This window comes from Anas acuta, chromosome 2, assembly GCF_963932015.1.
Source record: "Anas acuta chromosome 2, bAnaAcu1.1, whole genome shotgun sequence".
In the NCBI taxonomy this organism is placed as follows: domain Eukaryota; kingdom Metazoa; phylum Chordata; class Aves; order Anseriformes; family Anatidae; genus Anas; species Anas acuta.
The window spans coordinates 138629743-138652725 of record NC_088980.1 but is presented as its reverse complement, the minus strand read 5'-3'; the positions used below and the strand labels follow the sequence as shown (position 1 = coordinate 138652725).

General features: G+C 36.6%; 1 protein-coding gene across 4 annotated transcripts in view; it reads right to left on the bottom strand.

Moving 5' to 3' along the window:
* Window positions 1–22983, bottom strand: part of ZFPM2 (zinc finger protein, FOG family member 2) — a 318344-nt gene that overhangs the window by 88508 nt on the left and 206853 nt on the right. For all 4 annotated transcript variants that reach the window (XM_068672479.1, XM_068672481.1, XM_068672480.1 and 1 more), the window contains one exon: window positions 20534–20645. In XM_068672479.1, the coding sequence (XP_068528580.1) occupies window positions 20534–20645 (112 nt within the window). The remainder of the gene's footprint in view (window positions 1–20533; window positions 20646–22983) is intronic.

Here is a 22983-nt window from a genome sequence, read left to right as displayed (position 1 = left end):
TAATAGCTATCATATATTTATAGGAAATTTATAGATACTCATGATTACATATTATGTTATTAATAATAGGTAAGCTGATATTATCATCTGTGAAAGAAAGATAAATTCTCACTTTCTTATTCTTTCCATGCATGTTTTCATCTCCAAAGTCTGTGCTTCTGGGTAATGTTTTCATGTTTTCTAACAGCTTCCACACTCTTTCTGTATAGCACTGTTTGCATTTAAACCCTGCTGATTCCTACCCAATTATGTTATCTTATTTCATTCTTTTTTTTTTTTAGAAAGAAAACCAACCAAAATTCTTGCAGCTGTACAGGTACTTAGCTCTCATTTGTGCTGCTCTCAAGAGTTTTGTTTGTTTGTTTGTTTTCCACCAAAGCACAAGCTTGAAATAATTTGAAATAACACCCATTACTAAATCATCCCCCCAGCGCAAGGTTCAAAGAGAATACTTATTTTCCTCACTAGTATCATCTATGACTTCCCCATTCACTGGTCCCTGCAGTACCCCCTTCATCTGCTCTTTGATGTCACACTCCTGACATTAGCCCAACCTTATGAAGGGTAACTCCTTACCATTGTTCACTCCTTAACCACTGTCCCTCCAACCTGCTACTGACAAGGCTATTCTTTCTCATTCAGTCAGGCTCACAACTGTTGCCATTTTTAACTCTTCTAATTGCTCAATGTCCAGTAAGTCACAAAACACAAGACTCCCTCCCACAGTACTGTATACAGAACCAGTCTCTTAGCCATGAGTGCTAGATGTGATGTTCAGAGGACCACCTTTCTTAACATCGAAGATCAAGCAGCTAAGCACCCCAACATCTTAAGGTATAGATGTGATTGTCATCTCTGGATACAAACCACTTACATGCAAAGCAATGAATGCTAAAATATTACTGGAACTTGTTACTGCATTAAAAAAAAAAAAAAAAAAAAAAGGATTAAGATCCAATGTCAGTGTTGGTCTGTATATCTCTGTGAAGGCTAGATATGTGTGCTTCACTGAAATATTCTATTTTAACATAATTGAAGCACAAAATGAAATATATAGGTGCTCTACAGAGTGCTTCGGTTTTGTATATGAGGACTTCTTGTAGAGTAATGCTCTGTTATATTTCAGTTTCCTAAGACGATGAACATGCAATCATAAACACATTTATACTTCTGTGAGAGGAACAAAGATGTCCAGTATCATGGCACTCAGAAATTCCCTTGTTCCCTGATCTTATTCAGATTTCTGCTGTGAAATGGCAAAATTATGACATTTACAAATTGGATTCTAAGAAGGATAGAGGTCAGAATTACGTCTAGATGCTTGTCATGGTCTACCATTTGGATTACATGTGGAAGTGTGGAACTGTGATTGAGCAATTGTTTTCCCTGAATTTGGATGGATGAGAGAATGGATGTGCTCTCTATCTTGGTATCTGGGATCACTCCAGAGAACCTGCTAGAATAATTACTTTTGTTTTATTTTATTCCACATATAGCAAAATTTCAGGAAATGTATGAATACATCCTTCACAGAGAACAGTCAGTGATTTTTGCTTGGAACAGCTCTGTAGAGAAGGCAAGAAAAGTATCTCATGCCTATTTTTCTTATAAGCAAACAAAACTGTCTTATGTCTTGAGAATGGAGAGATGCCAAAATTCCTTCTTTCTTCATGCAGTGTTCAGCTGATTGCAGTGGGATTTGTTTTTGAATGTCCTAAAGACTTTTTTTTGTTATTATGTAATACCAAAAAAGGAATTACTGAATTATTTATTTTTATTATGTGTTGTCATGGCCTATTATAAGTCAAGACTGGGCTTTTCATGACATCTCAATTATTTCTATGTTCAGTGGATCCATTTTGAAGACATAACAGTTCTGTAAACTCATCCTGGCTCCAAAAGTCAAGCTGAGTTCTTTCTATATCACTCATCACCAACACGAGTGTTTCTGAGGACCAAATTAGGTCTTTTTTTAATGACAGCTGTTGAAGGCATTCAATGGCCTCAGTAGGTTTGTACTGATATAGAACTGCTTGGCTTTTATTAAACCATTCAGACATGGATACGTATGAGTAAAATCCAGTTCACACTAACTTAGTTGTATTCTGTTGTACCAAAAGAAATGAAAAAGAGTAAACTTCATTTTTCCTCCACGAAGCTTACAGATTTATTTTCGTTTGCAGACAATGAGCCGATCTATTGGCCAGATGGATAATATCACTGAAGCTGTTCTTCCAGGCAGAGTCATATAGTAAACCTGTGAGAATCTCACAAAATATGTATTATTCTTAAATTTGCTAAATAAAGCACAAATGCACTATTTTGGTTACAGTATCCATACCTAATTAAAGTTTCTCAACAGCTTAGAATTTCTTATATTTCTGCCTACTTCTTAAACATTACATTTGAGGTTAAAGCTTTACATAAATAACAATAAAATTTGGGAAACACATTTTTTTTTTGGAGGGGGCAGATTTTGGGATCTTGAGATAAATTCAATAAATTGAAAGGTTATCGCCAGTAAAAATGTCTAACTGTATTTTTAACAAGTCTGCAAAAAATCTTTTGGCAATTTAACTGAAACCAGTTAAACTCATAAATGTTTAGTCCACAGTAAATAGAGATGATTTTGGTTGACTATAGAGGAAATACTAGAATAGAAAGATAAGAAGATACTGAAAAAATACATCATCTAAGAATCATCTAACCATATCTGCTAATGTTATGTTTTCAAACTGTTTACCTAAGAAAACCCTAGGCTTTTAGCTTATTTAACCCCAAACAGTTCACTTTGAAAGCATTGCTTCAAATTTTGCTACAACCTTATAAAATATGCATTTCATTTTTCCCCATTTCTTCAGCCCATGCAGATAGACAAAGGGATGTCACTGTCAGGCTATAACAGGGATATATTCTATGTGTTGTAAGAGAGATATATTGCAAAATCCTTCAAAATATGCATTGCTATCAACAAAAGTTGAGGATGTGGCTCCATCCTCCGAGGCCCTCCCACCTCAGTTTTTAATCTGAAGGCTGTGCATCATTGGCTATTATTGCTCGGACTATTCACTAACATTAAAGATGAGACATTTCGCATTTTCTATGCTGACTAGAGACTATGGGAAAACAAAACCGTTGTGATGAAACTTAGCCTACAGAAAAATGTTTCTGGACAACTGCAGCCACAGCAATGTAAGAACACCTATTATCTCCTGTGACCCCTTCACTTTTGCTGATGGCTGAACTTCAAAGCCTACTTTTGGACAAGTTAAAATACTATCATGATTAATACCAGGGATATAAGTTTTTACACCAAACTACACAAGGAAATTAAATTACAGTCGTCATCGTATCATTCCCCCCCCCCCCTTCCTCCCATCGAGCTAATGCACTATAAAGGTTGCAGTTACAAATCACAGATCTGTTCATGGATATTTCATGAGCCCAAAAAAGGCTAAATTTGTTAGATAAATTATTCATTGTGAATTATTTGCTCAGCTATATACTTTGCATGTGCACTGTATTTATAAATTTAGCAGGGATTCTGGTGGTACCTCGGGAAGAAGCACAGTGTAAATTCCTTATATTCTGCTGCAGTGTTCAATTTGTCTCACCGTATGTGTTCTGCGGGTGAAATTCAGCCCTCCCACACACTCGCTGGTTACCGAGGCTTTCCACACCATTATGAAATCCACCCCCCGCTCTCAGCCCACAAGTAGGCCGGACTCGCAGCTAGCTATGGTTAACACCTCCCCTGTGGTGGGTGTTAAAGCCACCATATCTGCACAAGGAAAGGGGTGCTGTCAAGTTATTAGAAATGCTTTGGGTTAAACTTGCTGTTGGTTTGACATGCCCAAAGACAGATGATTCTGGGCAGCAGCAGGGCAGGCAAGCAAAAGCAGGATGGAGAGGCAGGCAAAGGCCTTCTGACTCAGCTCTGGTCACCCCACAGCCTCTCTTGAGTTGAAAACCTCACCTGAATGTACATTACACCCCACCACTCATTTCCATTTTATGGAAAAGGCAGTGTGTTAGTCTTCTTGATTCTGATGAAGCAAAATTAGAGATTTCATGTTAAGGTATCAGAGGAAACCTGAAAACTCTCACTGACCAACCTTGAATTTCCTCCCAGTAGGGACTCCAGAAAAAGTGGGAAAATCTCTCTGAGCAAATATGCCAACGTGAGCATTAAATGACAAAACAAATAAGCAAACCTGTTTATGTTGTATACCAGGTTAAATCTCCTTGGAAGATACTTAAATCTTCCAAGAGAACAAGTGAAACAGTATCAGTATCTTTTTACAGGTGAAAAGTCAAATATGGTAGAATACAGAATTGTATGCTATTAGCAAGAAAAGAAATTGTAATGAAAAATGAACAGTGATTTTAGAGACAGCTAAACAATTTTTATTTTAGCAGTGATACAGAGCAGGGAGATGACTTGCCAGTATATTGACTGAACACTTTTATCCTTTCGGCTGCTTAACTTCTAGCAGAAGTAACTTGAACAGGACTACAGTTTAATACACTACGGCTTACACAGAAGGTATTATTTTCTCTTTGACAGGGTCCAGTGCTATTTTTACACTGTTTGATAGAGAGCTGCTGTTAGGCCTCAGGGAAGGAATAGCGATTCTTTAAGTAGGGCTTGCCTAACAGCAGCATCCTCCCTCCTGCCACTTTATCCACCTACGATATAAGAAGCGCTTGACTCTCCTTTTGCTTTAAAAAACACACATCGTTAACTATCTCTTTGGTAATCCGCCTAACAAACCCCAGCTTGTTTGTCTGGGATGCCTAACTCCGACACCAGCCGCTCTGTTTGTTCGTCCCTTCCTCCCCACTCCAGCGCCCAGCCTCCCTGCCTCCTCAATCACATGTGTTGTTTCTCATTTAAATGAACAGTTGGATTCTTTTATTTCTTACAAGTGCTGGATTCGCCTTATCGCCCTCATTCCTTTGGGGGTTGCCAATTGGTTTTATCCACGGATGTATCATTTCTCATGCTTCCCTTTTTTCTTACAAAGAGAAAGAACCACTTCGTCAACAAGCCTCTCTGGAGTGGAAGATTAAAAACCTAGACATCACCTACCTTGCAGCGCTACTCCCAACTGGGTTGTGTAAAACTCAATTAAACTTGTCCCCATTGAATACTGCATTACAGTACATTAAACAGAAAATTCTTCAAGCGTGATGACAAAGCTTGAAACCTTGCCTCAAAGCTGTTCCTTGTAGCTTTCTTTAACATTTCAGTCTTTATGGTGCAAGTCTCCCGTTGACACAACTTTAGTCCAGCTATGAAAAATCACAGAGCCCCACAGGGATTAAAAGAGAAAGAGGAGGGGAAAAAAAAAAAAAAAAAATCCTGTCAAAAGCTGGTCTTGGCACTTTCCTTAGTGCATCTATTGAAACTATATCACCATCAGACAAACCTGAGAAGTATTAGAAAGAACTATGAAAATTTAACAATTTAGAATAACACTATGTTCACTCTGTTCAGTTGCTTTTATGCATTTGCCTTTCTCCAGGAAAAGCAGGTATTCACAATCTTTCCCAATTTGAAATGTTACATAACACATTAAGATTAGACCAAGATATGAATTAGGAAAGGGTACAGTTCTAAAAAATGGTGTCAAGCCAAGATTTAAAACCTCTTCCCAAATCCAAATGCCAGTGCCTTCTGTGGAAGTACAAATTAATATCCAGATATGGAGTCATACCTCATTTTGATGTAAATGAAATACCAGAACTGGCTGGTAATATTTTAAGTATTAGTTTCTTCTGTCTGAGAGCCGACAATAAATTTACCTTGAATTTGTTTCTACCTGATGGTAAACTCTCTCTCCAACTAATGACCAGAGTGTTTTCAAATTCACAGCATCTGAAAATGAATTGTCGATGGGATAAGAAAGTATTTTACAATAAAATCTCCCAAAGGAAGAGTCATGCATAGAGAAAAATGGAAAAAGAGTGCACCAACTACATTCAGAAAAACTCCCACTTTTCTTACACAAACCTAATGAGATACAGCCGTGCTACATGTCAGCACCTCCAACTCCAAGTATATACAACAGTTCTCAAAAGCCTGGCTGACTGAGTAGTTACATTTCAACAATACATCAATATACTTCCAAATAATCCTTTATTCTCTTTGACTCCTTATAGTGATAGATGTAGAGACATACTGAGCATCCAAATCTTTCCTGAATAATAAGGCTTGAAATGTTTGCTACTTACCTTGTGCCTTAAAAGGATACATACTGTTACTGCATGCTACAAAGCATTTAAAAACATTGCCACTCAAGAAAACTCTCCTGCATTTCAGCCATGAATGCCATACATTCACTATTTGGGCTCCTCAAACATGAAGAGTAATATAAAATACTTTATTTTTCTTGTGTGTGATTAGTTTAGCTTATATGAAATATTTTGAGAAGGTGATACAAAAATAAAATAAAATAAAAATTGAAGATGCAATATATGCTATTGCTATTGGTCTGTAATTTATCAGTCCACCTGATCAAGTGCTAGACTATCAGATGCAGACCACTCCATAAACTCCAAAAAAGAGACAATTATGCATCTTATTTTCAAAAGGAAACAAAGGCAAATGTAATTAAGCAACCCACATATTATCAAAATGCTAGGATTCAATTACTTCTGGCAGTCCTTTTCATCTCCTGAACTCTACGTAAAGTCCTGAACTGCTTCTCTCTGGTGTTTTAATTTACCAAACAGCCCCACTGGTAATGTAATAATTAGAATCTACGATGAAGAGATGGAAGAGGGCTTGTAAGTCCCTGCTGATGACTTACCCTGTCTTGTGGCAATTTTATCCCATCTATCAAGGGCAGGGTTAAGCATCTTTGGGTGCTTATAATTGTTATATGTTATACATACAGGAAAGGACTACTCAGAGACTCAGTTCAGCCTTTTTTGGATATTTCCTCTATGAAAGAAAAAAAAAAAAGGAATGAGAAAAATTATGGGATGGCTCTTTATTCCACTATATTGGTTTTGTACCAGTAGATGCCAATGAAAATAACTGACTATGATACAATAAATAAATAAATAAATAATAATAATAATAAAATGCAGCAACCAAATCCTATATACTGAAAATATTTTAAGTACCCCAAAACCTAAACAGATGCTCCATATGTTAAGGATATAATTTAACGGGGTTGGTGCTATGGAAAAAAAAAACACACTATTTTCCATAGAAACAACAGTTATGTCATGTCAAGATAAAGCAAAATAATATAATAACCCTATAAGAATATTGAGTTTAAAACTCTAGCTTGTCTCTAGTAATATCAAAGAAATACAAGATTGCTTCCTAAGTAAAGCAGAATTCTTATGCTTTGGAATAGAGTTTTTTCTCTTTTTCATTTACGGTGTTATTCTACAAAACTCCCAAGCTTAACAAATATTAACACACTTTCATCAGAGGTGCCATATGAAAATAAATAATTGGAAAAGGAACAGCACAACTTTTCATTGTGCTCAGCTGGGCATATGCCTCTACTAGCTAATTTTTGGGGGTAAAGCTAGCTAATTCATTGCAGCAGGAATCACAGCCAACCTTGTACCGGGATCTGACAAGTTGTTACTATGTAAAAGTGACACAGTTTGATAAATCAGGTGTTTGATTCATGGCATACTGCTAAAATCTGATAGGATCACTTCCAGAACAGAGAATTAGGTTCAGATTTACCATTAAAAAAATGTAGGTTGTTTCTTTCTCTCAGTAACCAGCATCATTAGTAATAGTGGATGGAATCTGCCAATTGAAAAAGCAAATTGACCCAAACTTCCTCTACAAAGAAAGAAGGTAAACTACATAAAAATAAAGACTGCTTCCGAATATTAATGGTAGTCCGTCAGGCAAGTGTGCTCAAATGAAACATCAGCTAATCAGCTGCTATTGATTCTTCTGTAATACTAACATCTCAGAGACAAGACAACAGACATGATACAGCACACAGAACTGACATACAAAAAGAGCACATCGGATCTTAAGAATTTTCTTCAGTATCTTCAGCTTAAGAGCCAACTCTTCAGATTCGCACCTACTGGTTTAGCAGGAGCTAAAGAAAATGCTTTTGCTAAGGAAAGTACTTATCAATGGGTGCTTTTTCAGACTTCCCTGATGAAGGATCTCAATTATCTCTGAACAATTAGACTTGTGATAATTCATCTATTCACATGTTTAGACTTTTCAATAAGTACTGACACAACAAAAATCCAAGTGCTAATGCTAGGATCATGCTTTGCTTTGCTGAACATGTACATGTGTTCTTAAAAGGAGGAAGGTCATGTATCACTTCATCACTTTTTTGGAATCTTCTAGCTGAATATATTACAGATTTTTTTAGATCTGACATTAGTTTTTCTCCTTAATGTCACTTAGGAGTATTTTTATAAAGGAGAGGGATAGTATTTTGGAAAGAATACCAATTGTTATTAAACCATGGATCTGTGCTTTTTGTTGTTGTTGTTGTTTTTTAACAGATCTGCCAGAAAGAGTCAAGTTGCTCAATTTCCAAAGTTAGTCCATTTGTTATATGTCCTATAATTAAGTCCAAACCAAAGAAACAATGAAAAATTTTTTTTTTCACATGTTTCTGCAGGACAACAAATAAGGAATTGTAGGAAGTGCATCAGATAGACAGAGCAGTACCACACATGGAATCAGATGATCATATTGTGCATATTGTGGCAAGCCAGAAAATTTTCATGTTTCACGTGTTATGGTCCAGTGGACGTAATTGAGAAATAGCTTGCATGTACAAAACCAGTATTCTCTCCTTGACTCACTGCAAAGCTTATGACATTCCGGGGTTTACAAAGTAAACACATGGAAAGAGAAAGAACTGTATTTACAGAGCTGACATCAGCAGATCTTCTGAGATAGTGCAAAGGGTTGAGAGTGTCTTCCAAGAAAACAGCAAAACCTGTTCATTCTTTAAGCTATTATTAAAATTTCAACTTTTCCCCTAATTTAACTAGTTAAAAACAAATAAAATGCATAATAGTTTGCATCACAAACAGCTTCCTTAGTAAATTGCTGCTGGAGCACTGGCCCATGAAAGACGGGACAGGGTTCTGAACATATAACCAACTCTTACTTAGCCCTAATTAATTTCTATTTTAGGAGGGAAAGGAAGATAAAAGTCTTGAAGTCATACTTCAGGCTACACTTTCCACCAAAGTAAGCCACTGAAAAATATCATTGTTTGTGATTTTATACTTCATTTGCTCCAACGATAAATATAATTTAATTGAACCTTAATCATAAAACTGGCTTAGCCTTAGCAATCTGTCAGTCTTATTTTAAATTTTCATTTAATTGTAACTTGAAAATGCATTTAAACCTCTCATAATTTAAATCCATTAAAATGCACATGCAGCCACCATAAAAGCAAGCCTGTTCCCATTTAAAAGAACAGTTTATTAATAGAAGATGCACAGTGATCACTTGATGCCAGTGTCTCATTTCCTAGTATAGAATAGTTCCTTATAATCTCATAGTTTGAGTTCAATTGCCCATCTTATAGTGAAAGCGAACTTTTTGGCTGGCCAAAGGCACAGTTGTCTCCCCTATATCTCAGATGCTTCTGTTCCTATGTTTCTGAACATTTGTTTCAGCTAGCAGATGAACCACAATACCTCACTGTGATTTCAGAAACTAACAGTGTGTATCGTTAGTATGCACAGTCAATTCCTGTTAGCACACCGATCCTTGGCTTTCTCAAGAGTGTCTTTCATTTGTTCAGATTTTGAATAATTTGTGTACTGTTCTTACTGTACAATGGGATGGTTCTACCACATTATTTTTATATATTCAATTGAAAAAGCAAATTTCCATGTTTTTTATGTGTATCTATGTCATCACTGTTACAAGGAATACTCCAATCACCAAAATAATGCTACAGAGAACAATATGTATTACCTATGTACTTCTATTTTTTAAATAAGAAGTTACAACTGTTATAAAGCTGTCCGATTAATTGAATACACCTGTGTTCTAGTGTGTCTAATACACTCTAAGTTTTCAATATTCATTTTACACTGATTTGCAGACCCTAAAATTTATGTTTTTCCATGTTGTCTCTTGTGTTCATCACTTTACTGCAAAAACAGTGCTCTCCTGTAATTTGTAAAACTAAGACTAGCACATTTCTCGAGTCCTTAACAACATTAGCTATCACTTCCTACCTCTGTCTTCTATACTTCTTTTTAAATTCATAATATTTCCTCTCAAAGATTATTAACCTCTGAAGGTGAAATTATTCAGAATAGCTAGAGACTCCTATGCAGTATACATTGTACTTCTAGAAATATCAGAAACTTCTGTGGCTCAAGTGAAACACTTTAACTAAGGCCTGAGCCATTTATATATATGTATATATGTAAAAACCTCTAGTAAATCTGCTTCAGCATCACACCTGGCTTCAAATATCACCATTATGGTACACTCTAGCATGCATTTCTGTTTGTCAGCATCACATTGCCTCCTGTGCCCTGATGGTATGAAACTGGCACAAGTTTTTCTGTTTTTTTTTTTTTTTCTGTTTTATCTATTTTTCTGTTCTTCTTGTAACACAAAAAGTAAGTATGATGTGAGAAAGCTAAAAAGTTTTCTATGTGTCTGGAGTAACAGGGTTCATTCCTTAAACATTAAACACACTAAAGCAGGCTGCAACTTCTCTATACTTTCTTCAGTTCTCTTCAGAGAAGACTGAGATGGTGGGAAGGCTGAGGTATGCCAAAGCAGAAGAGCAAAACAGTGGGATCATCCTGCCTCATTTGAAAGGGGGTCTGTAACAGAGGTCCCCCACATTTTGCACCATGCAACTCCAAGTTCTTTCCCTAACCACCACCCTCTCTCAATTTTACTACACATACATCATAACCTGACCCAAATACCAGGGTGAAATTACCACTGTATTAGGAAAAGAGCATGTGAGTGAAGTGCACTGATGCCCCAGCACCACAGTGACCCAACGGTGAAGTCCCGCTTCTTGTGGCCTCTGCGTGCAGTAGGGAGCAGTGCTGGAATACATTTGGAGAAAGAGGAAAATGCTGACAATGCTGCTTGGATAAGTGAATGCACAGATTGATCCCCAGGATCAATAGAGAGGTCAGGATTCAGTCACATAAGATCTCTGACTACAGTTCTTGGGTAATTTCTAGAAGACAATGGAGGGAGACATACGTAGGAATGTGACTGAGGGTTGATCACAATTTCTGTTTAAGGAAACCTGCACAACAGAAGAGCCTTTTCAATTGCTTCCAGTTCTGAATCCATTATTTCTGAGCATAAAACATATCTCAGTGTCCTTGCTATTGCAACAAGAGCTATCCATTTCTTTCAACATACACATTGTCTCTGTACTACTCTAATGTCAAGAAGTCTCTTTAGGCTCCTAAATTAACAATGAGAAAAAAAAAAAAAAAAGGAGCACAGGTTGCTTTTACAAGTAAAACAGATTCTAAGTATTTTCAACAAACAAACTAGGTGAGATCCAATACATGGTCACGATATTTGAGATGTGAGAAATGCTAGTGGTGCCGTTGCCTCTGTAAGCAAGCACAGCAAACACCTGCCAGAGTCTCCAGAGTAACAAGAATATGAGCTTAGGGACCTACCAATAAATCACAGTCTTGCAGGTCAATTAAGTGACTGAGAGACACTTGAATTCCTTCCTTTGTGTCCTAATCACAGCCTCGCTTGTAAGCAGCTAGAGACAAAGTACATCCAACGTGATTTTAGGATTGTGTTCCGAGCAGTTTAGTTCTACAGCCAGCATGGGTACATTGCGGCTGCACTTCACACAGATCTGCGAGCTTAGTGCCTGGAGTGGGATAGAAAAGTCGTCCCATAATTGTTACCATCAGGCTTAATACATTGAGAGCTAAAGGGCACAAAAACCTCAGCTCAAACTGTAAGTTACACACAGAGCCATCTGTAACAGAGGGAGGATATATTTCTAGATGCTTTTAGCTTTTGTTTTCACGTGGCATACCTGCCACTGTTAGTGTGTATTGTACACAAATGCACTGTAGGAATGTTTGACAGGCTGCAGATAAATCCAGACTTGTTTCCTTCCATACAGGCATTTTACGCTCAGCACCGATGGAGCTGCCTGAAAAGAATGACCAAGGTTTGATTTTAGGCTTCTAGGTCAATGTTTCACCTTGACAACAGCTCTTTCATTTCAGGCAGTAACATTTGCCAGGATCCCTAAGGTGTTTTCATTTTTGTCAAGAAGTGGGGGAAGAAAAAAAAAAAAAAAAAAAGCAGTATGAAAAAATGATAAATCTTAATTCACAAGCTGCAGGACTATCTCTGTGTCTCCAGCACAAAACTTCAAATCCAATCCGGGACCTGGATGTGTATTAGAAGTCTGCAGATTTAAACCTTGTCCACCATGATCAAACTGGATTTATGGAGCATCATAACTCTCCAGACACCATCCAGCAGCTTATTAATTTAATAGACTCCTGTCCATTCCATGATGTTCCTGCCCTGACAGTCTCTCAAGATAAGGCGAAAGCCTTTTGACAGGACAGAGTGCATATATATTTTCTTCTGTTTTCTCATGGATGGGATTGTCGACAACTTGAAATGTGTGGCTCAGCAAATTTGGGGGCTTTTTTCCTTCCATTTTTCTTTGCAGGGAAGATGATAGAGGTAACACTACCATGAGACACAGGGGTCATGAGGCTTTTAGTTCATTGCAGTCCTCAATATTTATTTACAATTAAAAAAAATAATAATTTAATTAAAATGAAAATAAAACAAACCTAGCATCTATCTTATATCCTGAAAATAATGACAACATTTTTCTTAACATAATTTCTAAATTACCAATTCTACTGTGATCGACTTAGAAAAATACATGTCCTGAGAAAAATAAATAAATAAATAAATAAATAAATAAATAAATAAATTTCTGCATCATGCTTGCATTGATTTTAGCAAGCAGGCCTGAATAGTTGAAGCAGTATTTCTTTTAACAATGTTCCAGTGTGAAGTACAGACTGGGTTTCTCTTCCATCCCTAACATATTCTCATAGGTGAGTGTTAGACTTAGTTACAGCTTCTTATAGCTTCAGTGCAAAATATGTCATTCACTGTGACTCTTGTCAATGTTCTGCCTATTTCCTTGTCTCCACACATGAAAACGAATTCAAATTTAAAACTCTGTAATAAACTACACAAGTGACAAGAATACAAGGAAATATATATATATATATATAAATGAAAGTGTATAAATGAGAACAACCTAAAACTGTTACTTGCCTACGTGAATGAAATGTACTAATAATGATAAAAGCATTTTTGTCTTGAAAAGGGAAATACAGCCATGACCCTGCATTTCCTGTGATCTTTCCTTTATTATCTACATGTTTAGAATTTAGAGATCATGCAATAATTCTGTGTATACTGTTATGTATATACAAAATCAATAAAGATGCACAAAATTACCTTATTTTTATAGATTATTAGAAACGTAAGCAAGGCCCGGACTTCTGAACTTCCTAAAGCAGATGATCCCCCATTTTGCACAGGTTCTATTTGCATAGATATAAAATTAAATCAAGGAAAAATTGCAGTCCTGCTTTATGAGTTCTTTGAAGCTGGGATCCCACCTTTTTCTTTTGCCTGACTTAAGTCCACAACACTGTGGCTGTCATCAGCCAGCAATAAATGTCACTAGTCATGGGGACAAAAACTTTTATTCTTGTGTGGCTAAGGAAGAAAGTTTTGCAATAGTTTTGACTGCGATAGTTTCTTTAGGCATCCGGCCTTCTCAACACCCTTGCAAAACCGACCATCAATGAAGCAATCTACTTGCCTAGCAGTCATGTCTATATGTCTGTACCTATGGGAGTTTCTTTCAATGACTGTGAAGGTATATTGCCCTCATAGAGATACTATTTTATGTAAGCATTATACACACAATCATACTTTTCCAGAGGGAAAAAAAAAAAAAAAAACAAACAAAAAAACTAACTAACTAATTTTTCAATGTTGTGGATAAAGAAATGTAAAACAAGCTCCTCCGTGGACTTTTGATACTACGACGTGCTGCACACATATTGATTAAAACACAGTCAGTTGGCACACTGAAAGAACAACAGAATTCTGTAGCACCACGAAAGGCTTCAGCACATTGTTCAGCTAATGGAGACAATCAGAGGGACTAGCAATCTTCTGGCAGATGCTGCCATTTTCTGACTGTCCACGTGGAACAGTCTAAGTAAATTCACAGAATTTATTCTTAATAATATGCATAAAAATGCCCCTTGCAATCTAAAATACGTGCCCCAAGTTAGCCTATGTTCTATTAAACAATTTGTTCCCTGACCCAAAACAAAATATACTCATAGTTTCATGCAGCAGTGTTTAAACTCCTTATAACGTTTGACCTGTGTCTCATTAGGGTCCCTCATGTTATATGTCTGTGGAGCAATGTACCATTACATTGCCTTAAGTTGAAAAAAAAAAAGAAAAAGGTATTTGCTGAGAAAAGAATGGTATCAAGGACCTCACAGAACAATTAAAAAAAGTAATTCTCTTTCACTGAAGAAAAAAATTAAAAATCCTTCCGTTATAAAAACTGACTTTTCTTATATATTTGAAATATATAGAGAGAGACTCTTTACTTTATATGAACAATATTAATTAAAAATGACCTCCAGTTCTTAGTAGTAATTTCATGTAACATTGCTGCACTTGTATCTTTAAAGCATGGTACATATAATAGCCAAACAACCCCAAGCAGTCAGTCCCATATTTACTGACTTATTTCAAGTCAACAACAGGGCAGGGCATACACGGGCAGCACTGGCAGAGCTGGCTGCCCAACTCCTGCTCTGCCCTCTCCTGTGCTCTGCCTTGCTTCTAGTTTCTTTTTATAAATTAGCTACATGACACAGTTTAGTGTGGGCAGCTGTCATTTTAACTAATCTCATCCCATAAATCCAACCTTGTAGGCTTGCTCTCTATTGTGATTGGAGAATGGACTTTTTTGGGCAGCTTTCAAAAGCAACATCTGTTGGAGCAGGCATCCAGTCCTGAGCTGTGTGGAGAAGCACTCGCCAGAATATTCCTCCCTCCCCCCCCCCTCCTTGATTTTTGTGTTCACCAAAAGAAAATGAAAATGCTCACTTCTTGCCCTTAGGCAACATCCTCCCTCACCAGGACTTTGTTACAGTCTCTCCGTGAGCCCTGCCTGTGATTTCACTTGCAGGGGAACAGAGGATTTTTATGACATTTGATATCATGTGGCAATACCACTGGGGCAATTAACAGATCTAGACCCTAGAATTACTCACTCCTTATTTGGGAACCACGCTGGGCTGAGGACATTTTTTTTCTCCTCCTGCATCCTCTCAGTAATAACAAAGGGCATAAACTACTCGGCAAGGCCAGGCAGAGAAGGAAATAACATCAGTAAATCACTAATGTAAATGCAAAAACAAACACCGCCTAACATGGCACAAAATGACAGGTGGCTCCAGAAGCAGTTGAGCTGCTGTTACCACTGGGGTGGTTGGTGGCCATCACCCCTATCCCATCCTATCCCATCCCATCCCATGAGCCGTCCCCCAGCACCCAACTGTCTCCCTCTGAACCATGGCTTGAAAAGCTGCCACCTTCTGCCAGTGCCCGGCACAAAGCTCAGCTGCCAGCTCCCACCCAAGCTGGAAGCATGCTTGGTGTTGTGCAACGCCACCAACCAGTCCCAGACATATATTCGAGATGTTGGTTTTCCTGCACAGAGTTATCCTGTGGTGCTCTGCAATCAATTACTGTTATACCACCATCATTAATAATTTTCTTAATGAAAATGATTCTGTTGATCTCCGTTGTATTTTAATTATCAGAGTTAAGCATAATTACACTGCAGCTCTGAGCTGGCATGTAGACTCCTTTAGGGCGCAATTTTGTTTTAACACACTGATAATGTAATTTTACATTGTGTCAGTTGTTTAGTTATTATCCAGTCGTACAATTCCGCTGTATTCCTGATAACAGATAATAACCTTAGCACCTCCTATATCCTGAAGTCATTTAAAAAGCAATATTGGAATTTCACAACTAGCTAACTTAATCGCCTTATGATTTTATAATTCCCACAGCTAAATATTTGTACAGGCACCCTGTTTTAACAATGCCACTAAACATACAGTATCCATACATTTCACATAAATGGCTCAAATAGTATCTATAAAAATGTCTGTTATATGGACATGGTTTTCAGTCTGTGCAACTGTTTTCTTTACACAGTTTCTATTCTTTTTGGTCTAAATTCATTTTTTAAAATCCCTTTTGTCCCAGTGGAAGATTTGTAGTTAATACCCCTCCCAGACTGTCGAGGGGCTCCTGCTTCTGGTTCTAGAGAAGGTCTGGTGCACAATTCCGTTAAGCACAAATGTTTCTCAAGTGCATTGCGATGAACATACAGTTCCTGCATTAATACTTTCTACAAATGAATCTCCCTTGAATTACTGATACTCTGAAGCTTCTTTGTTGTCGTTGTCACTTGTTTATTTTAAAGATCAGATTCATAATTCTATATAAAGTACAGGTTCTAAATTTTGTCTCTAAAATTTGTCGTAGGACATCTCTTAAATTATTGAAATTGAATTGAAATTATTTTTGAAACACAATAGAAGTTTGATTTAAATATTAAAACAAAAAGAGTATATATTTTAAGTTTAATCATAGTTGTAAGTTTCCTTGAAAAAGAATAGAATGGGATAAAGTCACATGGCATGAACAGCCAGCTTGCATCAGAGTTTGTAAAAAGCTGTACTAATGCACTGTTTCTCCCTTTTCTGAATTGTCCGAGAACCGGTGAAATGCAGATATACTAACTACTGATAAAAATAGGTGTTCCTGGGCTAAATACACTAATTTTAAATACTGATTATTTATTTCATAGCTATTCACTCTGGAAGTGCTCTGATGGTTTTAAATAACCAATTTCTTAATCTAAGCATGTATATAGAAGACAATTTGGGATTCCACTGTAACAACACAGTAACATAATCCTATGTATGTACATCATATATATATGTACACATATGCACACATACTTTCAGTGTTTGCTTACCTAGTGAAAATATTATCGAGAGTTTTGACGGCAAATAGGGAGTTACCTGGCCAGTTCAGATTCATTTTCAATAGGAACTACACAGCGGACTCCTCTTCTGGGATTGAAAATCTCCCTGTGATCATTCTGTATGCAGTACATGGCTGAGTAAGGTGGCTATAGCCTCTAGTGAACTGGAAGTCAGGCTGACATTCCTGTGCTCTTCTGAAAGATCTGGGGAAAATTATGTTCTCAAAGATTTCACTGTATTATTACAGCTAAAAGGAAATAAGGCATGCACTTCCAAGTCAACTGATTGACCAGTAACGTGTACTTCTAGACAATTCACAAACTCATTTTCCTCTTAGAAATGTGCCAATTTACTCCACTCATCTTATCTCAGGTACAGTGAGAAAAACAGCTCCCAGGTGACCAAGTCTGCTACACATACAATTCCACACATTTGTTCAGCTAATTGCTTTCAGAAATAACAATGTATTGCTAAACAAACTAACAAAAGTACTGTGTCCAGTTCTGGGCTCCCCGGTACAAAAAAAAAGACAGGGAGCTCCTGGAAAGATTCCAGCGGAGGGCCACATAGATGATACGGGGCCTGGAGCATCTTCCCTATGAGGAAAGGCTGAGAGACTTGAGTCTGTTCATCCTTGAGAAGAGAAGACTGAGAGGGGATCTTAACAGTTTTTACCAATATCTTAAGTGTGGAAGACAAAGGGATTTGGCCAACCTCTTTTCAGTGGTTAGCGGGGACAGGACAAGAGCAGTGGTCACAAGATGGAGCACCAGAAGTTCTGCACCAACACGCGAAAGAACTTCCCAGTGATAGAGCACTGGGACAGGCTGCCCAGGGAGGTTGTGGAGTCTCCTTCTCTGGAGATATTCAAGGCCCGTCTGGACGCCTACCTGGGCAACCTGCTCTAGGGAACCTGCTTTGGCAGGGGGGCTGGTCCTGATGATCTCTGGAGGTCCCTTCCAACCACTACAAATCTGTGATTCTGTGAAAATTATACACATACAACAACATAATAACATCAAATTACAACTTCATGCCAGCTGACACTGTTTCATTACAAGTAATGGCATTGTAGGAGACAGAAAGCTAACACAAATCAATGCAATGTAATCTGGAATGATGAGATACAAATTGAAGGAAGAAACATTATTGTATTTATTTATTTTACCGTCTTCTACTCAACATTGTTTTGTGATCCAGGCCAATTAATCTGTGTAGTACAAAAATCCCAGCAGGGCTCAAGGCAAGGGTAGGTGAACAGAACAGCCAGCTCCAAGTGAAAAGAGATGAACAGAACTCAGTGAAGGGACAACTTATTTCCCATATAAGTTTAGTCAAACTGAAGGGTTTAAACATCCATTTATAAATTAGGGTGCATATTTAGCCTCATCTATAGTTTTAATAGGCATCTGCATTGTGTGAATCAAGTTGTCACAGAATTTACCTTGAACACTGTATGACTGTCTCACAATACCTTGATAAGCCAGTACTAAAACAACAAGCATTTCAGTGAGGCAAAACCCAGCACATTTGATTGAAAAGAACATTTATGTATTTATTTATGTATTTATTTATTTATTTATTTTAGATTGTACTGAACTGCAGAAAGTGTTTATTTAAAAAAAAAATAAATCAATCACACGGCACTGAAACTGTCTAATGAATTAGTTAGTGTTTGTAAGGTACTTTGAAGATGAAAAGTCTTACTGGCATATATGTGCTCAATATTATAATTACAGAAAGAATATAATACTTAATAAGACATCATCCTATGGGAATTTGTGGAATTTGGAGTGAAAATAATTTCCCATTACACTAAAAAGTTGTTGCAGAAAAGTTTGCCTGTGAACCACATTTATTACTATGAATAGCAAATTGCAGTTCAGTATTCAGGAGAAAAGCTTCCCTGTATTAGAGCACTTTGCAACTTCTTTCACTTGGGCAGCAATCAGAAGGAAGGGCAGCTCAACCCTTTTTAGATATGAGCCCAGTTCTCTAGTACTGCAGGTGTTTCAGGTTGCAGAATGAATGTGTTGGCATTCTGTAATTATAATAGAGAGAATTTATAAGACCCTGGTGTGCAACTCATTTTTAACATGCAAATTCCCTGTTTTCAGCGTTTCAACTTTCAAAGGCTTGTGGCAGTCTAAAAGCAATCCTCTTATAAGTGTATAAATTGCAATGATTATAGGAACAAGTTGTAATTGTTTCTAGTAAGTTTTTAGGAGTCTTTGATGTTATGATTAGTGTTTTGTATGTTAATATATTGATATGGGTGCTTATTTGCCTGGATGCTTGTACGCTGAAATGGTCACTAGGTTGCCTCAGCAAACAAATCTTTGATCTCAGTAGGTCTGTTTGGTTAGAAATAAAACCTAAAAGAAATTAAACAAGAACAGTGCATGTTCTGAAGTATTCACAAAGTGCTGAGATTGGTGATTGAAATACAAGGAAGGAAAGTCATAGTTTTGCAACCTGATCTTCAGCAGGAATGCCAAAAACAGCTATACTAAATAAGTTATTCTTGTTCTGTGCATTCATTCAAGTGTTATTTTTAACATACTGAAATGATATCATAACTGCATTTTACAAAGCTTTCACAGTGACTGACCAAACAGTGTGGTGCGTAGTCCCTCACACAATGGACTGAACTCAAGACTCTGAGTAAAGACAAAAGTCTCTTGAACCAAAGTAGCTTTTAGATGTGGTAGGTTAGACGAAGCATGTCTTGAAGGCCTTGTAAGAACTCATACTGACTTGAGCAAATCTCACATAAACAGACAACTAGCATAAGACAGAAATGATATGCATTCCCCTTAGCCAATGCATTACAGTGGAGCATCGTCATACATGGGCTGGAATGTCAGAGGTTACAACCCTGAAATCTAGGTCTAGTTATCTTCTATTACCCTGCTGACATGAAGTTTTATCATAGACCAATCAAGTTCAAATTCTCCTTATAAAGGATAATTTCAGTTAGGAATCTATAATGTAATGTAACATGGAGAAATGCTATCTGCTATGTCCTATAAAATGTTATTGCATTCACCTATTTAAAGTGTATAGATTTTACTGAGGTTTGCCAAGAGGCTCTAGTTCTCAGAGGGAAATGTGTAGTAAGTCACATCAGCTGACATCCTTCTGTGTTTATAAAACAGTTACTACAGTACAGACACCATGTGGTGTTTTTATACCATTAAAAGAAAAGAAAGAAAAAAAATCAATTAAAAAAAAAAAAAAGCATAACAAGAACATGGTAGCAAAAACAGAATGAAAACTATTCCACTTAAAGGAAAACAAAATAGTCCATTGTCGTGTTATGCAACAGGTATATTTTTGCATCAATACCCAGCACAAGAAAGTAGAGCAAAAATCAGCTTGTGTTTACCTTTGCTGTACACAATGCAGTTGTTTTTGTTGTCTTCTACTCCTTGCCAAGTCACATCCAGCAACCACTTGGGGCCAGCAGTCAGTACCATAGGGACTGAAGCCTTTGTCTTCTGTAGAAAGGATGATAACAAACAGATGCCATTTGCTTGCCTTGATTAAGAACTTGAATAATAATAGTAATAATCATTTTATTTGCCAACAACAAAATCTCCAAACCCATAAGCCAAGGTCTTATTCCCCATTCCCCTGCCTCAGGATTTTTTTTTATTTTTTTTTTTTAAGAAGACACAAGCAGTAGGCTTTGGTTCTTTCATTGATTGAATGGTGAAACTGTTATCAAGGATTTTTCTGAATGATATTGGATCAGATCTCCAAGATTAAGCAGATCTCTGGTGGCTGTGAATTATAAAGGGAATGCAGATGACTTTCACAGCAAAGAACCAACTGTTTAGAAGTGAACTTTAGACACATTGTACTTCATTATCAGCAGGATCTCACTATTTCCTGAAACAGACAGGAAAGAATTTAAAGAATCAGTATCCATTTCAAAGATCTGTCCTGGGTAACATCTGTATTATCATAGGAAATAGTTCTGAATGGATAATGGAATTTTTCCCCTTTTGTGAGTTGTTGATGTGTGATTTTAGTAACTCTAAAATAATAATAATAATGCTAATGACTCAGTACACTTTGTCTCCAAAAAGACTGTAAAATTAATTGTATTAACAAATTCAAACACACAGAAGTATAACATCCATTGCACCTGGAAGGCTTACAGGCAAGGAGATGCACATTTATCGAAACCATCTCCTGTGTATATTTTAGATACCGTAATTAGAGACTTTTGTATTTGAGGAGACAAGGCAAAGAGCTCAAACTTCTTTACACGTAGCTCCTTTTGCTAATCAAATGGCAAAAAAAGCTGTGTCTGATCCTGAATTTTTTCTTCAGTAAGTGGCGCTGAAATGCCACTTAGACATTCAGCATTCACAGTTCTTTTTCTCTGTATCAAACATAAAACCACAAAATAAAGTACAACAATCACCACAAAACTTCTACTTACTTATTTATTTATCTATTTATTTATTTTATTTATTTATTTATTTTTATTTTATATATTTTAATCCAGGATATAATCCTCTCTAAGACTTTCCAGCTTTTTAAAAGAGATTTGATTATTCTTCATTCCATCAATAATTCCAGTTGGCTAGATTCTATTGGTGATATGCTGTATGAGTAAATGAGTTAACATTTTTAAGATAAATGAAAGCATATTTTCACATTCCAGATGCATCAGCCATATATATCATCTGTGACTATTCTAGAAATCACAGAATCACACAATTGTAGATGCAGCGAAGTATACGTGCTACCACATAACATGCTATATTCCCATGAAAATAAGACATAATTTAAACTTTTCACTTACATAAGATAAAATTCATAATATTACATAAGGTTAACTTCATGATCTTATATAATAATATATTTAATATAATACTATATGTTGATATTTTTGAAAAGATGATGAAAGAAAGTATTGAAAGTCACAGTTTCTCATATTTTTCAGTTGATTTTTGATCTGTTTCTTCACTAATGCTGTTTTATCAAATGTAGTATCTATTGTTTAATTTGCATTCATATTTTTCATTTTTCATACTGATGTTTTTGCATAAGTCATACTTCTATATAAACTACATGACATTCTCAATCTTTCAGAAGTTTGGGAAGAAACAAATATGAAAGGAGAATTAAATTAGTAAAAAAGGTAAAAGCTAGTACCAACAGAACTATCTACTGTAAAAATGCTGAAAACAGAGACTATGTTATGTCTCAATTGCCTTTCATACTCGAAGCTGCAGAAAGTGTGTTTGCATGTGTGCAGTATTACCAGAGTCATCCCTATCTACCACATACGTTTGGAATCTGGATTTAAAACTCTGTTCTAATTGGTTGGGTAAGAAGCCTTTTTTTTTTCTTTTTTTTTTTTCTTTTTTTTTTTTTCCACTGTTCTTAAGTTCATATATAAACTATCAAGAAGCCTGAGATTGCCAATTATGAAATCAGTGCAAATTATTTACATATGGGCTGCTCAGAAAATAAATGATAAGAATGAGGCATGAACTGAAAAAGAAATACAAGAAATAAAATGAAAGGTAATCAAAATATCATTTTGGTATCCTAGTATAGAGAAGCCTAGATTGTAGTGTCATTTACACCAAAACAGCATAAGGCTGCCATTGAAACAAGGAGGAGTAACTATTCTTCACAGATCTGAGAATCATGCCTACATTAAATACAAGCTTTAGTACAACCGCAAGAGCAACCATGACTGCATAGCAATAAGGAAGAGGAGAGCCAGGGCATGTTCCCACCACAGGCTAAATTTCTCCACTTGCCATTTCAGTCAAGTCTTTAACATGGCTTTTGTGCTTGTATGTGCTCTCA